The sequence below is a fragment of the Oculina patagonica genome, chromosome 7, assembly GCF_052425735.1.
Source record: "Oculina patagonica isolate OP01 chromosome 7, crgOcupat, whole genome shotgun sequence".
Taxonomy (NCBI): Eukaryota; Metazoa; Cnidaria; class Anthozoa; order Scleractinia; family Oculinidae; genus Oculina; species Oculina patagonica.
This window is the reverse complement of record NC_135764.1, coordinates 9,904,385-9,922,622: the sequence shown is the minus strand read 5'-3', so window position 1 is coordinate 9,922,622 and position 18,238 is coordinate 9,904,385. Positions and strand designations below refer to the sequence as shown.

General features: G+C 35.9%; 1 protein-coding gene across 1 annotated transcript; it reads right to left on the bottom strand.

Moving 5' to 3' along the window:
- Positions 1-12,237: 12,237 nt before the first annotated feature.
- Positions 12,238-14,169, bottom strand: LOC144661161 (uncharacterized). Its single transcript, XM_078521867.1, has 3 exons — positions 13,997-14,169; positions 13,299-13,559; positions 12,238-12,407 (listed from the first exon to the last, which is right to left on the bottom strand). Exons 1-2 carry the CDS (start codon positions 14,113-14,115, stop codon positions 13,325-13,327), a joined length of 354 nt encoding a protein of 117 aa, XP_078377993.1. The 5' UTR covers positions 14,116-14,169; the 3' UTR covers positions 12,238-12,407; positions 13,299-13,324.
- Positions 14,170-18,238: the final 4,069 nt, after the last annotated feature.

Genomic DNA, 18,238 nt, shown 5'->3' with positions numbered 1-18,238 from the left:
ACATTTGGTTGAAAAGCTAATTAATTTGGTTGAAAAAATAATTATTTTTAAATATTGCGAAAGATATGGTAGGGAGTTTTCGTTACTGGAACTCTTCGCTTCGCGCCGATTGCCTGCAAACTCGTTTAATTATTAAGTGCCCTCAAGGTCACCAGATAGACGGCTTGCTAAAGAAAAAAATAACTTATAAATGAAATTTGTCATTCAGAATTGTTGTCGTTATAATAGTTTCTCAGGTTCTTATTCTAAATAGGCTCAATGGTCATGGATAGAGCTTATTATTGGTGCCTAAACATCAAGGTTTCCTTTTCGAAAGTTATAAAAGAATTTTGTTTCATTTTTCTTTGATATCAACTCGTTAAGCCTGGTTTTCACTGGCGACGCAAGCATAAGCACAATCACAATCGTTAGGATAACAGCTCTTATTTCTTCGTGAAAAAGGCTTCGACTCAAGCAAAAGCACAAGCGCATTGCATTTTGATGCTTGTACTTGTTCTTGCAGCAAGCACAGGCACAGGAATTAAAATTTGTCCTTTTAATAATTGTGTCTTTGTATTTTTGGCGAGTTTAATTTAAGATTAAAACTTCAAAGACGCTGATTAAGATAGAAAAAAGGTTCTTTATGAATACTCATTGAGTCATGCCGACGTTCGAAGTTAAAGAGCAAAACATGAAGGTCTTCGGTAATGCAAATTATCGCTAAGATATATTTGAGGAGGCTATTGCGACTTGATTTTGTAAATAATGCCCCTTGTCTTATAGACATCCAAATATTAGTATATAACTATTTTTTTTTATTCAAAAAACATTTCCAGGCACTTTCTACAAGGATACACTAAGGGACGGACCATTAGGATTTTCGGCTTGTACGAATTTTTTTTTTACGCCCATTGCTTCTGAAAGAATTTTTTGCGGGTATAACCCTCTGCTCGAATTCTTTTTCAGACAAATATTTGTTTTTTTTTGAGAGAGAAATAGTTTTTTACATCTTATACCATGTATTGTTACTTTATACCATGCTTTTGACAAATGTTGCTTTGATGATCATTTGCTAAATGGATTGAATATTTTCCCCCATAATGTTGTTATTCATTGATTTATTCCGTTAGGCACTGGTCAATAAGTATTGTGTGGTCGGTCGGAGCAATTGCAAAAGTGGCTGCTTGAGAGAGCCCACCAAAAGCGTTGATACGATCACAAGCCTTCTAGGGGGTCCGGGGGCATGCTCCTCCGGGAAATTTTTAACCCTATTCAGACCGGGCTTTTTTTGGTCTTTTCAGACCGGGGGGGGGGGGGGGCGGATTCCGCCCCCCCTCCGTAACTTCCAGAATATTTAAGCAATCACAATGAAACTTACAGGATATATAGTATGTCCCAAAATCTATCTTTTAGCATATGTCACGTGGGACGATGACGTCACATCACGAGACAACTACATCATAATGTCAAAACAGCCGCCATCTTGGATCCGCCATCTTGGTTTTCGAAATTTTGCCAAAACGTCAGAAAACCGCCCACAATTACTGGAAAATACTCAAAACCAATAAAAATGTGCTTAAAACCCGTAAACAGGTGAAATAACTGATTTAAAGTTATTTTTCATTAATAGAAAAACGAAAATTACAAATTTGGGAAAACATGCCTGTCAAAATGCCGTTGCCATGGCGACGTCAAGTTCCTGACACAACAACCTACCCTACCAAATTATTCCCAGATAAATTTTAGATAAAGTCGCAAAGTTTGGCAGCGTTTGGTTGAATATTAAAAAAGTTATAAGCGTTCAAAGTCGGCGCGGGCACTTTCCGCCCCCCCCCCCCCCGGTCTGGATAGGGTTAAATTTGGGCCTTCTGAAATCGATAGAAATACATCTAAAACGGTCCACGTCAAGAAACTTATTCAATTTCTACTGAAGAATACCACTGGGGATTTTATACCACCGATTGTTTTCTTCACCCTATGCACTTGTCAACAGCAATTTATATCGAATATCCTACAAATGTTGGTCTCAAAGTTTTTTTACAGCAAACAGAAGGCAAGACCTTTTCTTCACATCTGCGTATGGGAAGAAAAGTTTTGCTTGTAGGGAGGCCAGGCTGAATGTAATTTACTTCAGTAAAACTAGAAGTTGAGCGCTGGAGACGCGTGCATTTGTAGGGTTTTTGTGGGCATCCTCCCCCGGACATTTTTGAAATTTCAAGGCTCGAAAATGCTATTTTCAGCATTTTTCCTGATATATTTCGTCGAAAAGTCGATCTCATCAAGTGTAAAATGAAGGGTGTTTTAAGTGCTAAATTGGAACTTTTCTTTCTGAATGAATTTTTTTTCTAGCCTTCCTCTTTGCACGAATTTTTTTCTTGGGATTTTCTCTTGCATGATTTTTTTTCCCACCCCCCTTCCCCCCCCGTCACTTTTCTAATGGTCCGTCCCTAATGGGTACTAGGATGTTCGATCAGTATCAAATGAAATGTTTGAAGTTACCATGTTGCTGAGAAAAGTATTAATATCAATGCAAGTTCCTTGGATAAAAGACGTTTGACGCGAGCTTTGCTTGAATAGGATACAACGAAGGATTGAGAAGTCTTGAACTCAATAATACAAATGATTTGGCAAAAAAATGGCCACGTATGTGGCAGCTTTAATTGATTCAATTATATCTAAGTCGTAACAAAATATAGAAAAACTGAACATATTAAACGATAATGTAATCGTGGGGCACCAAAAAAACGATCCCACAAAAATAAAACGAACAGAACTGAATAGGCATTTGGAAAAAAACTACTGATAGTGGGGGAACCCGTTTGTTGGCGATAAGGAGTGGTAAAGGGAATTATTTTCTTGGGCTCTCGACACTTGAATGGCCACTATTGAATGGCAATTAGTTATTTATATTAGTAACCTCTTTGTCACTCTTGTTCCGTAACAGAACGTTCTTACACCTACTGCGTTTTTGATGTACTATGCATATATGGACGGTAGAGTATCTGGCTTAAACGGAGATCAAGCCTGAGGGCGTGAATTGAAATTTATCACAAGCGCAATCACTTCATTCCGTAGCAGGTACAGGTTTTCTCACGGGAGCTTCTGGCGCGAGGTTTGATTTAAATTTCCACTGACAATGTTATAAAACAATTGGTTTATAATTTTAGCTGCGCAATTATAGTCGAGTTATGGTGCACGTGGGAAGGTACAGTTGAGCAACTCGAACGACCATTACGCTTCTCTTGTGCTCTCTTCCCGCGTACACCATAACTCGAGTTCAAGCTAAAGCACTCAGAAAAAGCGAGGGCAAGTATGTAGACGACCTTATATTTTTTTAGCGAGTAGAACACAATAAGAGGACCAATCGGATTCAGGGATTTTCTATAATATAAACAAAGCTGACTATATACTGAAACTGATAAAAAAGAAAGTGTTTTTTCAATTTTTTTAAAAAGCACCGAGCACAAACATCACCAATATTACTAAACAAGTATTTATTTTGTAATTATAACACAACCAATATATACTTTCCAGTTTTATTTAGACAGATGTTCAGTACAGTTTTACATTTGTTATCTATTACAGCTTCTTAACATTACGTTATGAAATGAATGAGTGAGTAACTTATGAAAAAATGCACGCTTATCATTCTGATGTGTTTCAGGCAATCTAAACGTCAGGCTCTGTCAACGAAAGTGCATGGGTTAAACCTCTCTTGGGTCTAGCGATAATGGTTATTTATCATATCCATTTGGCATTAATTATGATTTCAGATTTTTTTTCTTTGTGCTCTTTCCGCCTTAATTCGACAATCGCTAATTCAAACAATGCCTTTAGATCATCAGTAAAAGATGCTTTAACTGAAGCTAAGAAAAAGAAGAGAAAGCCCTGGGCCAGATTTTTCTATGTGCTCTGACCTAGATTTGCAATCGACCAGTTTTGCTTCTTTAGCCACGGCCACCTCGTCCACCACGTCGGGATCTACGGCGACGAAATCGGCGGAAGACTCTACGAACCCGGCGGAAGATGCGACGGCCACGAACGAAACGCCGTATAAACGGATCTGCTGACTTCTTTAGCGGATTGGACAAAGCGTTGTCGTCATTTTCGTCTTCCTAGTCATCGTCATCATCGTCATCATCCTCGTAATCTTCATCTTCGTTTTCATCGACGTCATCTTCAGGATCCCAGTCCAAGTCCCTACAAACAATGAAAACGTCCAAAACAAGTTTTATGTCTTTAACAAAAACTATTTGCGAATGCACGGGCATTGTAAGACGTATTTCGAAAGAAACATTTAATACAGCGACTTTGCTCGTACGGTTGAAACAATGTAGAGCTTCGAAAAGTTACTGTTAAGCCACACCTAAAAAATTATGGTCATCCATGGATAATCTAAGAGTGCTTTCCTTTACTCAGAGCTGACAGGCCGGTCCCGTGGTTATGAATGTGAAACGGGCTTTTTCCACGAGATTCTCCCACAAATCCACCACAACAGTGTATGATATTTAAGCATTTAAACCGATTTGGCTAACAACGGAATTCTTTTCTCGAATATGCCGGTCTGGCCGGCCAGTTCTGCCTAATAGGAAGCCTACTAAGAGATAATTAAAGCTCAGTTTTTACCTCTCTGCGTCTTCTGATTTTAAGTCATTACTTGATGATCTTAATACTCTTTATAAATTCTGACGCTGACTTATTTGAGCGTAAACAACGCTCATAATGTGCTCAAGACGTTTCGACCGAGAATCTTCGGTCTTCTTCGGTTGTTATCATGGCATAAAACGGCTTTTTAACGGTTTCACATTGTACGCGCGCGCGAGTGACTAATACAAATACACGCGAACGCGTGTGTTTGTATTGGTTGGTTCCTGAAACGGCGCGTTTTCCTAACATCCGGTGAGATCAGCACAAAGCGACGAGTGCACGATATCATTGATCACCAGCTTTGGAGAGGTTTTGGAATTTTGAGCGCGATATATCGTTCACTTATCGCCGCAGGAGAATGGAGATATGCGAATTTTAAAATGAAAGTGTTCCTTCGATTTTTACTGAAAACTTGTATGCAGTTTGCAAATCATATTGTGTATATACACTGTCGTTATTAAATAGCAAATATTTGTTTACATCTTAATTAATGAGTTTGAATTTTTCGCTATCGTTTTTCTTCCCACCGGGTCTAGATTAGCTTTATATTCCAAATGCAGTGGTTGTTTTGATATAGTCTGTTTAAATTTTAACCATATCATTTTTGGATGCCATTGTAAAACGAGTACGGTTATCAATTTAGTTGTAGACTGAAAACCGCAAAACTGATGAAAGGTGAAAGAGTTAGATTTTTAACCGAACTTTGTTTGCGAAACAGAGTCAAAGTTGTTCTTTTTTACTTTTCTTAGGTCTATTTACTCTACGTTGGAGCATAGGCTATAGAGAAACCCTTCCACCATCCTCTGTCTCTTGCCTATCTTTCCCGTTCTTTCCTGAAACTCATTTTATAACTACTCAGTGCTCGACACTAACGCTAGTACACTAGCCCAGGACTAGTAAAATTTCATGCTTGGCTTGTAAAAGTACTTTCCTACTAGCCCATAGACTAGTAAGATTCGTGGAAAAATAAATCAACTACAACTCTATAACTTGGGAAGTTTTTCTCCCAGAAACCTTCATCAGGATCTAGTTTCCATAGCTTGAGTAATTTAAACCAGAGAGCTTGCGACCCACATCGCATACGGATTTATATCGTACGATCAATTAACTCGGAAACCTGACGCCATCTTGGAAAAGACCCTCTGTCCTCGCTTCCATGACACCCAAAAATGACCTGGGAGAGAGCCATAATAAGTCGGCCATCTCCACACTTTACCTACAAGAAAACCGCCTTCAAGGGCCGATAATCGTGAGCCAGATTTACATTGTTCACCAGAGGACTACACACAGCATGAAGAGAAAAAGAAGTGAGATCTACGGTCAAGAAATTCTCAACCGAGTTGGATGATAGCATCGTTGCTGCGTCTCAGTGAAGGAAAGATGTACTTGTGTGGACTCAAACAAATATACATGTAGTGCTAAGAACTTAGCTGATTCAAACTTGGCTGTTTTTATTTTTTTTTAAAGGGGGGGGGGGGGGGGGGTGGGGCTAGTGACTTGTCCTTGTGGGCTAGTGATTATTTGTACCTACTAGCCAATTGCCTAGTATCCAAAAAAGTTAGTGCCGAGCACTGTAATTACAGCTTGTGCTTTGAATATTGTTTGTTAAACATTAGGCCACCATGTTTCCCAATGACATTGGCGATTTAATTTTAACTTTTTAGTATTTTTTACGTTTGGGTCGTAATCTTCCCGTCGCAGCAGCCTTCCTATGATTGTGTATTTTTACCTCACTAGGACCTCAATGCACATAGGCGCGCGATATATAAACCTGAAAATTTCAACCAATTTTCCTTAAACAACAAATAAAGAATCAACAAATCCGTTTTTCAGTAATTGGAAAATCGCGTCCCTCCTATTGAGTTTGAAAGTTTACGAAAATCCATTTTACTTACTAAACTTGGAAAGCTCGTTCTGTGACATTGTACTTGTCAGATGACTTGATAATTATTTGTATCGATAATTTATTTTGTGGAACACTTCAAGCTTTCTCCTGTTGAATTAAGTAATAACTATTTGAGTTGTAAGTTTGAAGTTTAACCAAAATGACGTACTGTGCCAGGTTTACGTAAAGTTACATGGGGTAATATTCGTCAATTATAATTTTGTTAACTCTTTAGGGGATTTGTTTTGATTTGATGTATGGAATGTTGCCTATCTCGAGAATGCACGCTATGTGTCATTTTGAACAGGTCTGTGCAGTATTCTCGAATTTGCTTTGACTTCTATGTAAAGTCTAGGATACGCAGATTTCTATAAAGATAAGGTTTCTCCAAAATTTGGGTAGTTCTCTTAAGAAAAAGGCTGTTGTTTCCGAATTTAGTTCATCTTGTTTTTTTACACTGTATTAATCGATAAAATGAACAACACATAAATACCTGCTTACAACATAGCAACAATGCGAATTAAATTTATTGACGATGTGAATAAGTGAACGACAGTGTAGGTAGAACAATTCAAATGTCGTAATGGAAATTGCCTATTTTATTAAAGGAGTAAGACCAATGGCACGAACGAATTTATTTTGTAAAGATATAAAGGAGCTTAAATGGAAGCCAAACTGCAAGTATTATGAATAAATTTCATTTTTGAAGTAGCAAAACATAATGCCGAGCAAGTTAGAAGTTTATCATCAGAAGTCTTTAAAAATACTACAACCCATTTTGTTTGTTAAAACAAAAGGTATTTCAAGAGAAAAAATGTTTGCCACTAATAAATTCTCTAGATGGCGAGGCAACCGTCCATATCCAATCAAAATTTATTTTGAACACTACATTCTCTTTTAAAATAAATGTTTTCAAAATCGCATTCATACCAACAACGTGATTAAACCACACGCGAATGACGTAGGGGAAACCATGTATATTGTATATTAGATCTGTGACATTTGTACTTCTTTTTAGATTTTAATACTTTTTATCTCCATGGAGGACCTCCCTGAAAACCACGTATTTACGAGACGGGCGCTTCCTCTCTAAAGATTTTTATTATTTTTATTATTATTTGTCAAAGTGTGTTGGGTCTAGCGTCACCCACATCTGGGCCAATATTCATGATGTCGGCGTCCTTGTATAGAGCTAAATTTAACTTGGCAACCTAGCAATATAACGTGATCTTTGGAACATTATCAGATGGGCGATTCCTGGTACTCGTATTTAAAGCTAATACAAAGAAAATGGTAATGAGTCTCGATAGGTCACCTCAAGTGATCGCCCTTATGTTCGTTGAATTGGGGATAGCGTGGGAGTTTGTTTGGAGTTTCGTTTTGGATTTCTTAGTCGTCAGTGATTCTACATCACTGCTTTTGTCACTAATTCCTAGAAGACAATAAATCACCCCTAAAAAACAATAGTACCATTCTGGTGTAAAATGTAGACAAAGCAAAAACATAATTATTGAAACTATATGACCATTTATCAACAACAAGATCTGGGTGAAAAGTAAATCTGTATAAAATTTTCCATATTGCGTAAGATATGGTAGGGACTTGTGGTTTCTTCAGCTCTTCGCTTCTTATTAAGTAACCAGATAAATGGTTTGTAACTTGCAAATAAAATAAGTTCCATACTCGTCATAATTGTTCCTTAGGTGCTGTGCCTAAAAAGGCCCATGGGGAGAGAGCTGTTGCACATCAGCTATGCTGTAAATTTATCGTGTCTAAATAAAAGATATTATTATTATTATTATCTAAACATTAATTCGAGGATTTATTTTCGAGTGTCATAAATCTAAATATTTTGTTTTATTTATTTTCATCTCAATGTCTAATCTGGTAAGTTCGGAGGTCAGTTTGGACCTCTTTAGTTAAGGAAATGTTTTAAGATAGGAGTAGGCTCTTCGTCAAAACAAGTTGAGACTAGTCGGGAAACGTAGGACGTTTGAAATTAAGTAGCAAAAAACAAGACGTCTTAAGATAGGAGATTTTTTTTTTTATATTTAAGTAGGTTGTTATGACTTAAAAGGCTTCCACGAATACGGCCCCTGGTTTAATACACTCAAAGGACTGGCAGAAAAGGTGACTTTTTTGAAACACCACCTTCAAGCAGGAAGGTCCGCGTTGGATAGAAAATTGGACATTAAGGATCACACAACACTTGGAGAACTTAAGATAATTTTTTTTAAAGGATTACATGACATCGTCATGTTTAATTGCTACCATTTTAGCAGAGTTGCAACATACAACTTGTAATCAACCACCATGCTGTAGGGTTGAATTCCTACTTATCGAAATGTATGTTTGAATAATAACCTGGGTACATTAATTATTCACCAATCAGAAGTTGACTGCTCTTTTCTTCTTATTCCCACAACAATGTTTTGTGACAAAAAAAACCTCTGTCTGAATATGTAAACAAATGTAACCTGTTTTCAAGGTTTCTTTGCCGACTAACGTCCATTGGGGCAATAATATTATGTTCCCTTAAAATTATGTATAATATTATTTTTACATCTGTTTGATTGTTTTTCAGAATTCTCCCAACCACCCGAGTGTTTAGATGAGGCTATGTAAACACGGAAAAAAGTCCTCTATTGCTTTTATAAAATATTTTTTCAAAAATAATTCGAAAAATGAAGGGAATTTGGTTTATTTACTTCTTGATTGAAAAAGATTTTCTCAAAACGCGCATTTGACAACACGTTAACCAATAAAAATTCGTGTTAGACGAGTTCAAGTAAGATTTGTGGCAAGTAGCGCCGTGTCGACAAAAACGATTCCACGTAAATCTTACAGAAAAATACGAAAGTTTGGAAAAAAACTAAAAGAAATGCTAAAAAAATACGGCTCTGTAAAGAAAGAACTTCAAGGTAAGGAGTTTATTTAAGCTGGAAATGAATGTCACTGTGCTTGATCGCTCTTGAAAGTGAAGTGAACTTGCCTGAATGATTTGGCAGCCCGATGTCTTGTGAAGTTTTGCTGGATAATTAGTAATCATAGCACAAGCAGTGGATCTAGCGAGGTCGGTAGCAATGGTATGCATTTATTGTACGGTAAATTGTTCAGATAGCGATCTAAACGGGTCCAGTTTCTTCTACTGTCGTTTCCTCCGTCTTTGTAATGTGCCTTAAGCGTAGAATAAACTTCAAATTGACAACAAATTCTGCTTTGGTTTTCTGACAAAAATTTCCATTCTTTCGTCTTCCACAAGCCCATTTTGAATGAAAAAAAGTTCACGACTATTATTGCCAATGTAACAGTAGAATTTTTTCGCTGAGAAAGTCTCAGAGAAAATATATTTTAAGCGTCATTTTAATCGCTTTTTAAGCAGATTTGCTGGTATTAAAAATCACGGCAACCTATCGGCCGTGCAAAGTTTAAGTTTGTAGCTTCTAGTTTCGTTTGCGTTGACCTATACTTTTTTCTAATAAAGAATGACTTGTAGGGAATTTTATTGTAGTACTTAAACGCAACAATTTACTTGAAAAATGTTTACTGCGTATTTTGTTGCATATTTTGTCGTTCGCTTGAGCTTACTCCAGGCAAAGCGCTGTGGTTCTTCTTTCTTTTGCTTTTTTCCTCGGGCTCATATGAGAAGAGAAAGCCGGAACACATATCAAAATTTGGTATTGTTTTCCATTTCTTTAATATCGTACTTGAAATTACTTTGCAAGTCTTTTTGGCAGTTTTATAATGTTTTTAAATTGTGCCGGGAAACACAGAAAGCGTGACGTCACAACCGTGTTTACATACTCTCATCTAAACTCACCTATCGACCAATGAGAGCGCGCGTACTATCTTAATTATTTTATAATTTATCATAGCGGGTACAAAAGAAACTTTTGAAATGATATTGTTAACGCAATAACTTGACTGTTAAAATAAGTTCTTTTTTATTATTCTAAGTCGACCTTAAGGAGGCCCAATGTAGTTTTTTTAGCCGAAGGGTGGTTGTTTTGAAAACTAAAATTATCTAGGAAGCCAATGTTCGATTTTTGCCAAAATACACTATAGTGGTAAAATATGACCAAATTTTAATTTTTTATCCGTCACTTAATCACAAAGGTTACCATAGCAACCAATGACGTTTTCTTTTGTTCTCAAACAAGCTTGATTTTCTCGAAATCTAGATTGACTCTTGGTATTCATTTTTTGATATGTTCAAGTATAGTAGATTGACTACCTGTACACAAAATTTTAGGAAAATCTGTAAGAGCGTTTTAGAGTAAATCAAGAATTAAGTTTTTTGTTATTTTCTTATAATTTCCTACAGTTGGCAGTCGATATATTTCAACAAATTAAAGCAAAACTCTGTCGCTTTAGTTATTGGTCTTTGATGGTGTAAGTATTTATATTTCAGTGAGAGGAACTGCGCTCAAATAATACAAAACAACTTAAAAGCGCCTATTTTCTATTAAAACGGGGTTTTTTCTGAAAATTTCATTCTTCATTTAATTGAAAACGCTCTTACAGATTTTTCTAAAATTTCGTCAGCAGTTAGTCAATCTACTAAACACTAACATATCAAAAAATAAACACCAAGAGTCAATCTAGATTTCGAGAAAATCAATCTTGTTTGAGAACAAAAGAAAACGTCCAGCGTTGCTATGGTAACCTTTGTGATTAAGTGACGGGTAAAAAAAATAAAATTCGGTTATATTTGATCATTATGGTGTATTTTGGCAAAAATCGAAGATTGGCTTCCTAGATAATTTTAATTTTCAAAACAATCACCCTTCGGCTAAAAAAACTACATCGAGCCTTCTTAAGGGAGGTGATCCGCATTAAGTGCAAACGTTAGTAAGTCGTCAAAATCAGTGAAAAAAACAGGATCCCCGACCAAGATACGAGGGTACCGTTTTACCATCAACTGTCAATAATCAAGGGTGTAAGAAGTGTTGCTAATATTGTTGTTGGGCTATTAACTGTGAAAATCCCAAGTACTGGTAATCCATGAACTTATCAAAAAAAAAAAAAAGAAAGCATATGACGTGAAATACAGTTAAGGTATATTCCATTTGAATGCTCAATGTTTGACTTTAATGTACGTACAGACTCGAGAAGTTGGAGCAACTGCAACTTGTTCAAGGCCTTTTTCTAGAAGAAAAAGTTTTAAGAGTCCTTTCAATTTTTGTCCAAACCGGTGATCGACACTTAATGAAGTAACTTAGTGACTGAATCCTTTTCTCTGTCAGTATCTTTCAATCTTGTCAATGTATTCTTATGTGATTTCTATTATTTCCAACCAGTTACAGCGTTCTAGTGATATTACGATCTTGTCAAAATACTTGAGAAGAAACTATGTATAAAACGTAGTGTAGGTAAAACAAAATTTTTAACTTGAAACAAAAAAAAAAAAACCTCAATGCAAAATCACGCAAGTATTTAAGCCACCATAAGAGTTTTTGTTCCTACAATAGCTCACATTGTTCGCTTAGTAAAAGTCCTCTTGTTGATGTATGAAAAAGGTGAATTTCTGGCAACCATTCCGAATTTATGCTAGAGTGTGTGTATAAATGATCTGAATATATTTTCTTTATAGCCGTCGTTGAATGTTTCCACAGCTTTTATCAAGTTCTCCCTAGCTTTTATCAGCATATCAGCATATCTAAGAGTAATAACTTTGTCGCAGGCACAGTAAAATTACTCTATCACAAAAGCAAAACTCGTGCAAAGAGCTAGTAAAGATATCTTTATTTCAGATGATAACAACACATCATCACAAGCGGTTATGCGTTTCATATTTATTTAAACCAAAAATCAGAACAGTTTTATGTTTTATCTTTTGCAGCTTTCAAACATTACTTTATCAAATCCTTTCCAGTTTTCTTCGTGGAGGGCACATCTGTAAAAGTGAAAGGTACATATTTAGCAAAGAAGCTATATCCTTTCTAGCTGGTAATTGAAGTTATTTCTCCTTTCATGTGCACTTTCTATAGAAAACTAATGATTGTAGTAAATAATACACAGTCAAAAATACCTCAGTTTCAGTTGCCAGGTGTTTTTATTATTTCACGGTAAGTTAAATAGCTCCTTTTTAAATCTTAATGAGCTCAGAATGTTGATATTAGTCTATGTTGTCTGGAAAATATGTATTTTATAGAATTTACAAATACGTGCACGATAAAAGATTTGGCTTTCTCAGTCTTTTTAAATAAAACAAAAACTGGTTTTTATAAAAAAATAATAATAAAAAAACGACAATGGAAATACAGTTTGCATGGCGCTTTTAATCGCTGGTTTAAAATCACACGGAACGTCAACACGAACATTACAATTGTGAAAGATAAGACACGGTAATCAATCAAATGTGTTTCAACTATTCTGAATTTTAGGCCCAGTTATAGAAAGTGGTTTATTGTACCCAGGCTTAACGAGAACGATTAGAACTTCTATACCATAAGTAATAAATTATGTTTTTTTTTTTTTTCTGAAATTTTCTTCCTTTTTATTCTTGCTCTTTATGCCTAATTTTTGACGTTGGTTAAATAGCCCAATTTCGATATATTAAAATTCAGCCTAAAACAATAGACCTCAGGAGGAGGTTCCAAGGACAAAACTATAGAGTTTGTGGGGTTTATTCCCCGGAGCCTCGTAGTGATGTCTATTGTTTTGAGCTGAATTTTAAAATATCGAAATTGGGCTATTCAAGATTAGCAATGAAAAGTGCCTTAATTGAAGCTAAGAAATATACGCGAAAAACCAGTGGGCCAGATTTTTCTACGTGCTTACTTACATTTCCTATCAACCAGTTTTGCTTCCTTAGCCACGACCACCTTTTCTACCACGGCGGGATCGGCGACGGAAGCGACGGAAGACTCTACGAACCCGGCGGACGATGCGACGTATAAACGGATCCGATGTTTTCTTTAGTGGATTAGACAAAGCGTTGTCGTCATTTTCGTTGTCCTCGTCTTCGTCATCGTCATCATCATCATCTTCGTAATCTTCGTCTTCGTTTTCATCAATGTCATCTTCAGGATCCCAGTCCAAGTCCCTGCAAACAATAAAATCGACGAAAAAAGTTTATGCCTTTAACCCAAGCTATTTGCAAATGACAGGCATTGTGCTACTTATTCCAAAAGAAAAACTGACTAACAACAGCATTTTTGCTCGTACCGTTGAAACAATGGAGAGCTTCGAAATGGTACTGTTAAGCCACGCCTAAAAATTGTGGTCCTTTATGGTTATTCTAAGAGCGCTTTCCTTTAATCAGATCTGACTGGACGGTCCGGTGGTTTTGAATGTGAAACGGGCTTTTTTTTTCCACGAGATTCTCCCACAAATCCACCACAACAGTTTATAATATTTATGCATTGACCAAGCTGACGGACAACGGAATTCTGTCCTCGAATATGCTGGTCTGGCCGGCCAGTTCTGACTAATGGAAGCCTACTAAGAGATCATTAAAACTTAGTTACGTTTTTTACAGACCTCTCTGCGTCTTCTGATTTCAAGTCATTACTTGTTCGATCTTCATCCTCATTGAAAGGAAGGGCCAAGCCTATGGCCAGCACAAAGCCAACTAATGCTAAGAGAAACAGTTTGTTCATCGTGAAGTCTTCTTCGTTTCTGGCTGGTGAGCAACTCCAAATGATGCGTTTTATACCTTTGGATGAGAGATAATCGGGTGCACCATATTGACACGAGGCTAAAATGAATAACAATATTGCAAGGTTGCGTTAATGTTATTGGCCAAATAACCTAAGTTTATCTACACAAGTACTCCCTGTTTCTATTTAATACACTTGTTTTCCTTGTCTTTACAAATATAACCATCAATACTAGAATAACCACTTTTAAAATACGTGCTCAATATGTTTCCTTAGTGACGATGAATTCAATTTATTTCCTCACATTAATCGTATCAATAGTCTACATTTGGTTCTTCATTTTATTAAATAATAAGGATTAATTAAATAATAACATAAATAAAGTTTACATCAGTGCGTACTTAATTTACTTTATTGTAACAATCAGTCTTAGCAGCTTATCGATTCACTTTGTGTTCAAAGAAATATTGGTTGAGAGGTTTCCGTGGGTCGGTCAAATATGAAAAGGCTTTCTTCCTGAGATGAATGTTTCCTCTAAGAATAAAGTTTATTTACGTATAGCTTTCGATACATTATATACATCCAAAAATAAAAATAAAAACTTGACCAAACTAAGAGAAATTATGTCGTGGCAGTAAAATGGTTCTACAAAACTAATATTTGATGGATAACCTTGTTTGACTAAAGATTAGCCCATGTATCCGTTTAAAGTGATCGATAAAACGCTTTCGTGATTTTTTTTAACAATTATCCGCTTCTAGTTAGCACAATATAAAAATATTGGCATCGAAAGATAAAAGAAGAAAAACAAATAGATGGATCTGCTATCTGATTGGTTCCTGAACGGCGCGTTTTCCTAACATCTGGTGAGGCAAGCACAACGCGACGAGTTCACGATATTATTGTTCACCAGCTTGGGAGAGGTTTTTGAATTTTGAGTGAGATATATCGTTCACTTATCGCCGCAGGAAAAATAATGGAGATTTTCGCATTTTAAAATTCAAAAAAAAAGGCGAGCGTTCCTTCGATTTCTACCGAAAACCTGTAAACCTGATTGTAAATGACAATGTGAATACACCATCGTTATTAAATACCAAGTATTCGTTCACGACTTAATTAATGAATTTGAATTCTTCGCGCTTTTCTTCCCACGGCGTCTAGATTAGCTTTATATTCAAAATGCAGCGTTTGACTTGAAATTGTGTAGTTCTTAACTTCTAACCATATCATCTTTGGATGTCATAGTTGTAGACTGGTGAAGCTGAAGAAAGGTGAAAGAGTTAGCTTTTTTGTTTAAGAAACAGAGCCAAAGTTGTTCTTTATTACGTTTCCTAGGTCTATTTACTCCACGTTGGAGCAAAGGTTATGGAGAAACCTTTCCCCCTTCCCATGTCGCTTGCCAATCTTTCCCGTTCTTTCCTGAAACTCATTTTATAATTACAGCTTGTGCTTTAAATATTGTTTGTTAACCTTTAGGCCACCACGTCTCCCAATGACATTGGCGATTTAATTTTAATTTTTTTAATATTTTCACTTTTGAGTCTTAATCTTCTCGTCGTCTCTTTATCACAGCAGCCTTCCTTTGATTGTTTATTTTTGCCTCTTTAGGATTTTTACTCTCTTCAGCAGAGTTTAAAATTCACATGTGCGCACGAGATATAAACCTGGAAATTTGCATCCAATGTTCCTTAACCAACAAATGAAAGTTTATGAAAATCCATTTAACTCACTAAACTTGGAAAGCTTGTACTGTGTCATTTGACTTACCAGATAACTTGATAATTATTTGTATCGATAATTTATTTTGTGGAACACTTGCATCCACAAGTGTTCCTGTTTAATTAAGTAATAACCATTTGAATTGGAAGTTTGGAGTCTAACCAAACAGACATACTGAGTTACAACATGGGGTAATGTTCGACAACTATAATTTTGTTAACTCTTTAGCGGATTTGTATTGTTTTGATTTTTGGAATGTTGCCTGTCTTGCGAATGAACGTCATGCTTTGGTCTCTCTGTAAAGTCTAGGATACGCAGTTTTCTATAAAGATAAGGTTTCTCCAAAACCTTTTTTCGTTGGCGATTACTTCTCCTCTTGTTTATAAATGAGTAGGCAAGTTGTAAGTTGCCGGTAGTTGAAGTGGCCGATGAAGCTAGATTGTAGATGCGTTGCTGCACAAGAGAAGAATGGATTAAAGATCATAGAAATAACTTTTCATTATATGTAGCATTGTCTCCATTGACTGAGCAATGTTGAAGCTTTTGAAAATCATTTTTTTTTTAATAAACCGTGTAATTTTCCTTCTTGACACTAGCAGAGGAAATCTTGATTTTGACATTTAAAGAGTGGTTTTCTCACCAAAAACGAGTCAGGGTTGTTTCCGAATTTATTTTATTTTTTTTTACACTGTATTAGCCGATAAAATGAACAACACATAAATACATACTTACAGCATAGCAACATTGTGAATTAGATTTATTAATAATGTGAATAAGTGAACGACAGTGTAGGTAGAACAATTCAAATGTCGTAATGGAAACTGCTTGTTTTATCAAAGGTGTAAGACCAATGGCACGAACGAATTTATTTTGTAAAGATATAAAGGAGCTTAAATGTAAGCCGAACAGAAATTAACATGAATAAATTTCTTGTTATTAAATCAAAAAACTATCAAAACATAATGTCGAGCAAGTTAGAAGTTCATCATCATTAGTCTTTCAAAATAAAACAACTCGTTTAGTTTAATAAAACAAAAGGTTTTTCATAAGAAAATGTTTATGTCACCAATAAATCCTCTGGATCACAAGGCAACCGTCCGTATCCAATCAAATGTTGTTTTTAACATTACAAAAAAAAAATGTTTTCAAAATCACATAGAAACATACCAACAACGTGATTAAAGTACACGCGAGTGACGTAGGGGAAACTGTTTATTGCCAAATGTGTTGGGTCGAGCGTCACCCACGTGTATTAATTTTAGTAATAATATTTTCAATATAAGTAATTAACTCATGTTAGATTTGTTATTTCATAGTTATTAAAACTGGGCCAATATTCATGAAGTCGGCGTCCTTGTTTAGCGCTAAATTTAACTTGGCAACCGAGCAATATAACGTGATCTTTGGAACATTATCAGATGGGCGATTCCAGGTACTCATATTTAAAGCTAATATAAAGAAAATGGTAATGGGACTCGATAGATCACCTCAAATGATCGCCCTTAAGTTCGTTGAAGTGGGGATGGCGTGGGAGTTTGTTTGGAGTTTCGTTTCGGATTTCTTAGTCGTCACTGATTCTACTCCACTGCTTTTGCCTCTAATTCCTAGAGGACAATAAATCGCCCCTAAAAAATAGTACCATGCACTCTGATATAAAAAAGCGAATAAAGCAAAATAGTAGAATTGTTAAAACTATATGACCATTTAACAACATACAAAATCCGGTTGAAAAGTAAATTTATATAACATGTTCCATATTGCGAAAGATATGGTAGTTCATTTTCGTTGCTTCATCTTCTTGCCTTTGCCGTTTGCCTGTGAAATTTGTTTAATTCCTTCCTTATTAAGTAACCAGATAAATGATTCGCAACTTACAAGTAAGTTATTTGATTCATAACTATACTCGTCATAATTGTTCCTTAAGCGATATATCTAAAAAGGCCCAAGGAGAGAGCTGTTGCACCTAAACATTAATTCAAGGATTTCATTTCGAGAAAATTCGAGAATTTATTTTCGGTAGTCATAAATTAAGATATTTTGTTGTATTGATTTGATTTCATCGCCTTATCCGGTAATGAGAGATAAGACATCTCTAAGTACGTTAGGAGGTCAGTTTGCACCTCTTTAATAAAGGGAAGGGTTTTAGATAGGAGCAGGCTCTTCGTCAATACAAGTTGAGACTGGTCGGGAAAATATAGGACGTTCGAAGTTAAGGTAAAGGAGCTAAAAACGAAACGTCTCAAAACAGGAGGCTTCATATATTTTGGTAGTTTGTTATGACTTGGGACATGGCCCCTGGTTTAAAAACAATTAAAGGACTCGCAGAAAAGGTGATTTTTTTTGAAACACCACCTTCAAGGAGGAAGGTCCGTGTTGGATGGAAAATTGCAAGGATCACACAACA

Excerpts from the sequence above, each read along its gene's own strand:
- LOC144661161 (XM_078521867.1), bottom strand. The coding sequence starts at position 14,115 with ATGAACAAACTGTTTCTCTTAGCATTAGTTGGCTTTGTGCTGGCCATA. Across the intron at positions 13,560-13,996 it reads AAATCAGAAGACGCAGAGAG|GGACTTGGACTGGGATCCTG; the intron begins GTCTGTAAAAAA and ends TATTGTTTGCAG.